This window comes from Xyrauchen texanus, chromosome 34, assembly GCF_025860055.1.
Source record: "Xyrauchen texanus isolate HMW12.3.18 chromosome 34, RBS_HiC_50CHRs, whole genome shotgun sequence".
Lineage (NCBI taxonomy): Eukaryota > Metazoa > Chordata > Actinopteri > Cypriniformes > Catostomidae > Xyrauchen > Xyrauchen texanus.
Window position 1 is genome coordinate 18010621 of NC_068309.1, and position 11037 is coordinate 18021657.

The window sequence follows — 11037 nt, forward strand, 5'->3', positions numbered from 1 at the left end:
CATTTCTCTTCTAGTAATTTTAGATCTTAGTGCTGCATTCGACATGATAGATCATGACATTCTCTTGAATAGGATGGAGAATTCTGTTGGCATTTGTGGAGTTGCATTAGCATGGTTTAGGTCATATATAGCAGACTGCTACCACTTTGTCTATGTAAATGAGGAACTGTCAAACCAAACAAAAGTAAAATATGGAGTGCCAGAGGGATCAGTTTTAGGGCCTCTGCTTTTCTCCTTGTATATGCTTCCCCTGTGGAATAAGTTTCCACTGCTATGCTGACAATACACAACTTTACATTTCTTCAAAACCTGATGAGATTTCACATTTCTCCAAATTAGCAGTATATCAATGAAATAAAAGATTGTATGGCCAGAATTTTCCTTCTACTCAATTCTGACAAAACAGAGGTACTAATTATTGGACCAAAAAAACACTAAAAATAAGCCAATACAATATAATTTGACTCTTGATGGATGTAGTTACATCATCTTCAACAGCGAAGAACTTAGGTGTTATATTTGATACCAATCTGTCCTTTGAAAATCAAATTACCAATGTTTGTAGAACAGCATTCTTCCACTTAAGAAGTATTGCTAAATTACATCACATGCTCCCTGTTGCTGATGCCGAAAAACTAAATAATGCGTTCATGACCTCAAGACTAGATTATTGCAATGCATTACTCGGAGGATGTCCAGCAAGATCAATAAATACATTTCAATTGGTTCAAAATGCAGCAGCCAGAGTGCTAACAAGAACCAAGAAATATGATTATATTAGCCCCATTTTATCATCGTTACATTACGGAACCTGTTAAATTCCATATTAATTTAAAAATTCTGATAACTACAAAGCTTTAAATGGTCTATCTCCACAGTACTTAAGTGACCTTCTACACTATATTCCATCACGTTCATTACGATCGCAAAATTCTGGCCTGTTAATAGTTCATAATATCAAAATCCACCAAAGGAGGTAGATCCTTTTCATATTTGGCTCCTAAACTATGGAATAATCTTCCTAACACTGCTCGAGATGCAGACACACTCCCTCAGTTTAAGTCTAGACTAAAGACTCATCTATTTAGCCAGGCATACACCTAATTTATCCTCCAACCCACAATTAGGCTGCTTTAGTTTAGTCTGCCGGAACCAGAAAACAGAAAAATGCATCATGATTTATAACTCTGCAATAAATGTAATGGCATCTATGCTAATATTATTTTATTTGTTTCCCCGTCTCAACATCGGGACACCTATCAAGAGGTCATCAGAACAGGCTGGATCCAGCACCATTCCTGCTTCACGTTGGGACTCCATTGCTATGTTTTGCAGAATGACAAAGGCGATGACTAATGCCATTGTCTGAACCTTGGACTTCGGATGGACCACACCGAACCTCACCGAAATTACCGGCCAGGTTGAACTGTGTTTCACATCCCTGATCTTTGCCTACATCACCTCGTTCTATTGATGGACTACGATCTTGAAATGTAATGCATAGACTAACAATTGCCAACAAAAGCCTTCATCAGCCAATTAACAAGGACAATTGCATCTATGTGACCTTCTGCAGTTAATCAGGATGGAATTCAATGACATTAGTCATTAATCTTACAGTTCATTCAAAATTGATGTTTAAACACTGACCCTTATACAGAAGTAATCTTTACATTATATTCATGATGTTAGCCAGAGGGGAACTGGCCCCCACAGTGAGTCTGGTTTCTCCCAAGGTTATTTTTCTCCATTAAACAACATCTTATGGAGTTTTGTGTTCCTTGCCACAGTCACCTTTTTTATTAATAAGGTTATTAATACAATTATTATTTAATTATTTTTAAACACGATTAACCGTATTCTAATTACACAATGATGACTCATCGACATTTTATCATCTGTTAATGCCTGATCTTCTGTAAAGCTGCTTTGAAACGATGCGTGTTGTGAAAGGCGCTATACAAATAAAATTGACGTAATTTTATTTTTAACTGTCAAAACTTTTTTTTTTTTTTTTATTACATGGAAATAACAAAATATATAAATATGCATATAAAAACTGGAAATGACTAACAATTAGAATCTTTTTAACTCAATATAATTTAAGCATAAATGTGTACATAAGAAAATAAGAGAAATGTGAATCCATTAAAAATAATAGATCAAACACTGACTTTGGCAAACAAATAAGAAAATCTACGTCGTAGAGCTTTGGTATGTCAGAGTACAGAGTCCATTGCAAGGTTCTGTGGGACTACACTCGTTCCAGTGTCCTTCCTTCTGCAGCCTCTGCACTGCAACCTCATCATCTTGTTGGGTATCCCCAGATGAAGTAAGATGGTATGCCCCCTCAATGGTGGAATGTGAGTGATCTACTGTGTAGGTCGGTACAACGTTGAACGTGATGAAACCAAGGGTGATCAGCACAAAAGACACAATATACAGGCTTGAGAACTGTGAGAAATGAGGGAGAGTTAGGGTTAGCATTTTCTAGAGTGCAATTAAAGGTTCAAATGCACAGTGGACACCACTTTAAAAAAAAAAAGGGGCTTCAGAAACTGAAAAACCATAAAGTGATCAAGCAGTCTCTTGAGGTAAAATAATTTAATTACAGACGTTATGATGTAAAGCAAATATCCTGTGCAACCATTCAAAATGTTAAAGGGATAGTTCACCCAAAAATGAAAATTCTCATTGACTCGCCATCATGTCACCCTCACTAAGATATGCATGATATATCTCAGCTAGGTATAGGGTTGCAACAGTATGAGATTTTCACTGTATAATAACCATCTCAGAAAATATCACGGTATTACATAATTACTCTTATCAGTGAAAACAGAAGAGTTATTTTATTTATTTTTAGCAAACACTTTCTTATAATTGAAACCAATTTTTTTTTTTTAAGTATGTGTAAAAAGTCTCCTTTTGAAAATAAAATACAAAAAATAAGCTAACAGAATAATAAACATGATAGAAAATATAATGTAATTATAACTGAAGCATGTTAGTTTACAGGTTAGCATAGCATGTTAAATTAACTACTAAATGAAAATTATGTGTGAGCTTTTAAAATAATGTCCTATGATTATTAATAATTAACATGTACTGCTCCTGTCTGTACCTTTAACTCAGTGGTTCTCAACTGGTTTTGCTTCAGGACAGATTTTACATTGAAAATCAAGTGGCGACACACCACAGTAAAAACTTAACCTGTATTTAATGTATCCTGGGTTGCATTTCTTTTTATGTTAAATAGTTTTGTTCATGGTATTCCAGTACAAGGACATGCATCAAGTGACATTCTTGTTGTGGATGTCAACAACAAAATTTACAGGAAGTTCCCCCCCCCCCTTTTTAAAAATCGAAGAGCTTATTTACTTATGAGGAGCCCATTATTATTCCGTTTGTTATATTACACAGGAGGAAAGGCTCCTCATTACCATGGTTAGGGCAGTGTTAAAGTATTTCAGAAAAAAATTAAATACTAGCTGAAACACATCTTGAAACTTTAACTGCCACTGTTGATAAAATTAGGTCTAATGGATTCTACCTTTATATCATTTCATACGAAACTATAACATTGTCAAAATATATGGTACTTTTACTCATGTAAAATCATAACCTGCATAAATCACGTTTACAAATTTGTAAACGTGATGGGGTGCATTTCTTATTTTTATTTAATTTTTTCAAGTTTGGCGCATAGCACAGTGTTGCTCTTTTCCTCCTCAGTGCTGTTTGGCTTGTCAGGGCTTCATAATGTTTGAGAGTTTCGACTTGCCTTCCTCCGTAATGCTTTAAACTAGAAAAGTCTCACTAGAATTTAAATTGGTCACATCAGTTTTGATGTCTGCGCTCAGCAATGCCGAGGGAAGCCCAGTTGTTGCACGCACCAGAGAGAAGAGTAGATCATGATCATGAGCTCGTTACACTCGTGCAGATGAGAAGCCTTTAGTGGTTTGCGAGATTATCAATAAATCTGTCTCGGCACTCCTAAATAGGCCATCTCTTGGTCGGCCGCCGAAATAACTTCAATGGGAAAACCATGGCATTGTTCTTTCCCTGCTGTCTGCGACCCAGTCTGAATACATCAGTTGAGAACCACTGCTTTAACTCACATATGTCAGACCCCCTCACCTCTCTCTGACATTTTCTCCGCTGCATGTGTGTGTGACGCAAGTTGACCAGTCTGACAGGCAGTAGAGAAGGAAAGGTGATGCGCACGCGAGATTCTCCGTCTGGTTGCATTTTGTTTCCTCAATACCGTAGATAAACAAATGTACATGGTATGATAGGTCCATTTTTATACCGCGGTATACCGTGCAACCCTAGCTAGGTAGGTCTATACAATGCAAATTAATGGTGGCCAGAACATTGAAGCTCCAAAAAGCATTTAAAGGCAGCACAAAGGTAATCTATGACGCCAGTGGTTTAATCAGTCTTTAAAGTTACAATATATGAAGGGTATGGGTGAGAAACAGATAAATATTAAAGTCATTTTTTTTACTATAAATCTCCACCTTTACTTTCACAATCTTCTTTTGTTTTTGATGATTCACGTTCTTTGTGCATATCACCACCGGTCAGGGCAGAGAGTTTATAGTTCTCAAAACACACCTAATCACTTCTGAAGACATGGATTTAACCATTGGAGTCAAATGGATTACTTTATGCTGCCTCTATACACGTTTTCGAGCTTCAAAGTTCTGCCCACCATTCACTTGCATAGTATGCGCATACAGAGCTTCTGCAGAAGAAAGTCATATACATCTGGGATGGCATAAGGGTGAGTAAAAGATGAGAATTTGAATTTTGGGGTGAATTCACTCTTTAACACACCTATACAGTTACAATTTTACAAGCTGCTTGTGACAAAGACATTGGAATATTTTAAAATATATTTTTGTCCTTGCATTTTTATGGATCCTCTGAAATGTAATCTTTCTACTTACACTAAAACGAAAAAGGAACATGCCACAAAAGAGGCTGAAGAGGTCGGCAGTCAGCAAGGAGAGGTTTACTGCTGTGGCACTCGTCATCTTAACCACTACAGGCATGAAACTGTACAGCCCATACATGCACAGGGAATAAGCAACAAAGAACAGACCTGAAAAATAAAAAAACAATTTAACTCTACAATTGAGGAGAAGGCCTGGAACTGTTGTCTAGATATGCGACTTGAGAACTTTTTTCTTTTCTTTCTTAAATTACCAATAAATTAAACAAATAGTAAACATTGAATTTCAGTTAGTAGAGTAAATGATGGCTTGATAAATATAAATCAAAACTTAAAAGGAAAATTCACAACCTAAAGTTACTCACATATTCTCCGGTCCCAAATGATGGCAGATATAGCTTTGTATTCAAATATAGCCCTTAAAAATAAAACGACAACAGTCAATGAGAGGATCTTTACTCTTCATTTCATTTTGTACTTCGCTGCAATGTTGCACCATGACTTTTCTGATATGATTGTAAGAGCAACAACTCATGTTTAGCTTCCGTTTCTAAAACACTGCAATTTAGCATTAATTTCTTAATTGTTAACTAGGATGAATATCCAGTAGATTTAACATATGCCCTCTCCTTTCCAAAATAGCAAGGTCCAGCTTACCTGACTGCATGACATCCATGCAATTGTGAAACAGAGTAAGAACAATGAGTTGTATGAGAGGCTTACATCTGCACACCACTGATGATGGTGCCAAACAATCCCATCATGCCCAAGAACTCAACCCTGCTCAGATTTTTCACTGTGTATTCCTGACAGAGATTAGACACTGCATACAGAGCAGCACTGACCAACACCAGTCCATCCCCCAACAATACATGACTACCTGCATTGAAAGAGCAAGCGAGACATCAAGTCAAATTAAGAACTATTTGTGTGCAATTGGATGACATCTTTCAACCAATAGTTAAACTACGGTCTATGATAACATTTAAACAATTTACACTAAAAAAATAAATACCTTTATGGGGCAAATGAGTCAAGAAAAGAGTACAGACAAACAACAATGTGCATAAGCTAACACCACAAACAAGTATAATATTTTATTAAGAAAAGTATATACTTGAGCCTTGATCTCTTCCTGCCAGAAGATCTGCTCCCACCATTGCCCCAACCCCAAGCAAGCACACAGCCACAGCTACAAAATGCAATGGCCTATAGTGGGTCTTCAAGAAGATCCAGGAGAGCACCATCAGAACTGGGATTACAAAGCAGTCCAACAGCTACAACACACACAAGTTTCAAAATTAGACTTTTTTTTTTGGAGGGATGGAAGGTAACAATAATGCAACAATATATGAACACTCCTAAAACAGGAAACAATAACACTTGATATTGCAGGCTTCAGAAAACATTAGATAAAAGCTACAAACAAAATAAAACCTATCCTTACCTGTATACTTGTAAGGGTAGTGAACTGGTATGCCTTCACAACGGTGTAGTTGGCTTCCACATCCGTAAGAGCAACCAGAAAATACTTCCACCACTTTGTTTTTAGAATTTGAAAAATATTGCTTTCCCCTACATTGGGAAAAAAATTGTTTAGATCTGGAACATCTTTTGCTTTTCACACCTAAGACTAATCCAGAGCTATGCCAGATCTCCTTTTCTAGCTATTGTTATTGGAAAAGTAGCTAGATTTTGTGATAAATACAATTTAATGTTACATGTTGGGCAGACATCCTACCTTTCCTGAAGGCCAGAGCTAACGTATAGGTGAGCAGCAGCAAGGTGTAATTGAGGAAGCTTTGCAGCATTGGTGTATCTACCACAGCATCTGCCAGATACTGGCATGTGACTGCTGTCCCACATATCAGCATTGACAAGGCTTGACCCATTGCAATAGTTTTGAAGAGCTGCCTGGAAGTACAATTATAAAGTTACACTGAATTCTTCAAGTGCTCTGCTGTACCACAAAGTGGATTGCTAATAAGTGCTGTGAAAAAAAATACAGTAACTATCACCATTAATGCATAAATGTTTGCAGCTTTGTCCAATTAACCAAGGTTCTTTTCCCCCCATAAATCCTACAATTTAAACATTCAAATAATTTCAGGTACACAATTAAATAACCAAGAGGCATCCTAAACATCATACCATGTAAACACATCTTTCAATGTGAGATTCTGTGGACCACAAATTAATCTGCCACAGCAGCTGAGAGCTCTCAAGCTTCCACATTTAGAGGTGTCCTCTCCAGCTTCACAATCCATATTTTACAGCAACAGACCTGGAATATTCCAAGAAAGGATAGAAAGCACAGGATTAACTATTGGATAATGCACCTTGTAACAACTAACGATAATCTTAATCTATTCAGGAATTTAAAAATAGACAATATTCTTAAGATAATATCACACACAATTATAATCTTATGTCTTTATGTAAATCCTATTAAATATTCACAAAGTTTTGTAAAGAGTAAGTGAACCCATGGATTTAATAACTGGTTGATCCTCCTTTGGCATCAATATCCTCTACCAAATGTTTTCGTTAGCTGCGGATTAGACCTGATCAACGTTCAGAAGGAATTTTAGACCATTCTCCCTTGCAGAACTGCTTCAGCTCAGCATAAGGTCTAAGGTCACAAGGTCATTCCACAGAATCTCCATTCGGTTAAGGTCAAGGCCACTCAAACAGGTGGATTTTCTTTTTTTGAATCCAATCTGTTTTAGATTTACTTTGATGTTTAGGGTCATAGTCGTGCTTCAGCTGGTGCACAGCTACCCTGACATTCTGAAGGTTATCTTGATAAAATTGGGATTACATTTTTTCACCTCGATGATGGCAAGCGGTTCAGGCCCCAAAACATGATGCTCCTTCCATCGTACTTCACCGTTGGGAAGACGTTTTTATGGTGGTATATGGTGCCCTTTTTGCGCTATACATAGTGCTGCGCGTTCTTCCAAAACAACTAATCTGTAGATTCATTAGTCCACAAAAAAATTTCCCAGTAGGGTTGTGGTGTCAAGGTGGTCTTTTGCAAACTTCAGGCACGTGTCAATGTTTTGTTGGAAAGCAGCTTCCTTCATGGTGTCCAGCCATGGACACCATGCTTGTTTACAGTTTTCCATATATAAGACTCATGAACAAAGATCTTAACCAGTTAATAATCTTAATCTCTTCAGCGTTGACTTCAGTGGGGTCTCGTTCATTTAAAAAAAAATAATAATTAAAAAAAAAAATGCATTCCCCTATTAAAAAGTCATTTAAAGGTCAATATAGAAATATCAAAAGGACTTTGCCTTTTTTAACAACACGTACCAAAGAACTTAAAATAATGCACCAAATTAAAAGGTTCAATACAAGTTAAGCTCAATTTTCAACATTTGAGGCATCAAATTGATTACCACAAAAAGTTATTTTGACTTGCCCATTTTCTTAAAAAAAAAAAAAAAAAAGCCAAACCAAAAAGTTACACAGAGGCACTTACAATGGAAGTGAATGGGGACAAACCCGAAACATTTAAATACTCACCATTTAAAAAGTATAGACATATGTAAACAGTAAGCATGTCAACATGATTTTAGTGTCGTGAAATCCTTTTCAGTGTAAAGTTATAGCCAATTTTACAACTTTGTTACCATGACGATGTAATATTAAAATCAACAAACTCCAAAACGACTGTAAAAAAATTATGATTTAAACAAATTTACACCTCAAATAATACACTAGCTTTAACAGAAGGAAATTATTAATTCCATTCACTTCCATTGTAAGTACCTCAGTGAAACTATTTTCTCATTTTCACTCATTTTCTCCTTTTTTGTGGTAATCAATATTGTGCCACAAATGCTGTCAATTGGGCTTAATTTGATTTGGAACCAGAATATTCCTTTAAGGACTAATATAATAAGATATTTCTATAAAGAAATACGTATTTGATCATTTATTTCATAAACGACTCTACAAAACAAAATGTATTTACTTGTAAATAAAAAGTATGAGGCAATTACAATTATTCTCGTGAATTATTTAATAACTACCTTGTATAAAAATAACAGAAAATGTGCCTATTACATGAAACAATAAATTCTTAAAAACATAGGATCACTGTGTGGACAGTAGCACATTTGAGAAGCTGATTGATTGTTTTAGGGTTGCACTAGTCCAGTACTAGAGCGACGTTTGACTGTACCACGTGGCGACATGTCAGACACACACCTAATTTACACAAAGCGCACCAAACAATTGCTTGATCACAGAAATCAAACTATAATTAATCAATTGAAAAGAATCAAGTAGTTGGGGTTTTAGTCAATATAAGCCTCGTAGCTTGATAGCGTAAAGCAAACAGACTTCCTTCCTCAGCAGCTAAACTAAAAATAAAATTGGTCACGAGTATAAGTGAAAGGTTAGATAAAATAGTACCTGAATAGAATTTATCCGTTATAGTCGTATCCATAGTTTACGGACAGTCTAAGAAACAACAAACAGTCATTTTAGCGTGGGCATCTAGACACGGAGAGTACCATCTTTAAACGTTCAGTCAATTTAAACTCCGCCTATTATTGAAACAGCCAATCGCGGCTGAAAATCTATGGAGCCAGAAATACGACAAAACAATTTGAATTTGAATTATAGACTTTTGAATTTTAATTATAAGTGTGATTTTGCAAAATGTAATATTACTTTGTATTTTAAATAGGTTTGAATTTGAATTTTTTAAACTCCAATCCTGGACATTTCATATTTAACCAAATTGAATTGGTTTTTTTTTATGGCACAATTTTATAAATATGTCTTTTCAAACAGCAAATTTTTGGTTCTGAATTCTTACACTGTAAATATCCCATTTTAAAAAATACAGCTTCAAGTTTTCAAGATGAAGAAGAAATTCAGATCTACAGAAAGTGGGTCAGAGATCAAGCTTCCGTGTTCCACAGGAAAGGGTAGAGGGTCTCGGAAAAGTCGAACGGAGCATTTTGGCCAATTACAGGTCAAGGTGCAATAATTCTCTGGCCCGAGCGTGATTTAAAAGGTCGCCATTCTGACCATGATGTGGTTCTTAAACTTTTATGATTTATATTTTTATGGTTAGACATCTGTCTTGGATCTGATGTGGATTCCGATCACAGAATGAAGCAGAATTCATTATTGAGTTATATGTGATGCTTACTCATGCATACTAATCACTTTCATACTAAATATACTTTATACTAAAACAAATACCAGAGACTGCTTAGACAAATGTCTCATGTGCTGAGAATGTGCTAACATGCTAACCATAAAAATATAAATCATAAAAGTTTAAGAACCATGTCATGGTCAGAATGGCGACCTTTTGAATCACGCTCGCGCCAGAGAATTATTGCACATTCAAATGGTTTTGTCGTATTTCTGGCTCCATACACTTCCTCTTTATGTAAATATGTGACCAATGACAGAGACGCATGCTGTTGGCAAATGTAGACTGTAGTTGTACGCCATCGCACACAGTATGAAGTATTTTGGGACTATGGTTTGACCGATATTGCTGTTACTGACTTAAATAATTATAAAGATAAACTGATTTGTAATGGCCCAATACGTTAAATGTATTTCTAGAAATTAATGAGAATTTGTTTTCGAGTCTATCTGCTCCTAGAGGGGCAGCTAGTAGCTTTTCTTTTTTCTTTATACTTTTTGTTTAATTAGCATATAGAACCATACATAGCATAGCACATTAATATGTTATATATATTACAGTGAAACAGGGGAATTGAAAATTATGTCATAGGATTTTACACAGGCTTTGGACTTTTTGTTTTGTTAACATTCTTAGTGAAGACATATAGCAGTCAAATTCAAAAGAAAACACCTTAATCATAGGGGATGATTTAATATATTTTTGCTTATGTATATAACATTTTGCCATTAAAATAAAAGGTTAACAATGTATTTCATAGAACAAAATAACATAATTTAATGTAAAATAGTAGTCAATATTCACCAACTTAAAAATAAATTCGGCCAGTTCAACCCAAAATCTGTTGACAACTTTATAATCAAAAAACAAATGAGTCAACAACTCTTTCAGGGGC

The 11037-nt window shown here is 35.6% G+C and overlaps 1 protein-coding gene across 1 annotated transcript; it reads right to left on the reverse strand.

Moving 5' to 3' along the window:
- Window positions 1–1818: 1818 nt before the first annotated feature.
- On the reverse strand, window positions 1819–9497 carry LOC127628267 (solute carrier family 35 member F2-like). The gene is made up of 9 exons (XM_052105060.1): window positions 9386–9497; window positions 7112–7244; window positions 6702–6874; window positions 6408–6535; window positions 6078–6237; window positions 5684–5840; window positions 5326–5378; window positions 4956–5110; window positions 1819–2454 (listed from the first exon to the last, which is right to left on the reverse strand). The coding sequence occupies exons 2-9, from the start codon at window positions 7225–7227 to the stop codon at window positions 2197–2199; spliced, it is 1200 nt and encodes a 399-aa protein (XP_051961020.1). The 5' UTR covers window positions 7228–7244; window positions 9386–9497; the 3' UTR covers window positions 1819–2196.
- Window positions 9498–11037: the final 1540 nt, after the last annotated feature.

What these genes read in the sequence shown, in the direction of transcription:
- LOC127628267 (XM_052105060.1), bottom strand. Translation starts at nt 7,227, where the DNA reads ATGGATTGTGAAGCTGGAGAGGACACCTCTAAATGTGGAAGCTTGAGA. An exon ending in TTGAAAGATGTGTTTACATG is followed by an intron (nt 6,875 to 7,111) that starts GTATGATGTTTA and finishes TTGTACTTCCAG; the next exon opens with GCAGCTCTTCAAAACTATTG. An exon ending in TGTTCCTTTTTCGTTTTAGT is followed by an intron (nt 2,455 to 4,955) that starts GTAAGTAGAAAG and finishes CATTTCTCACAG; the next exon opens with TTCTCAAGCCTGTATATTGT.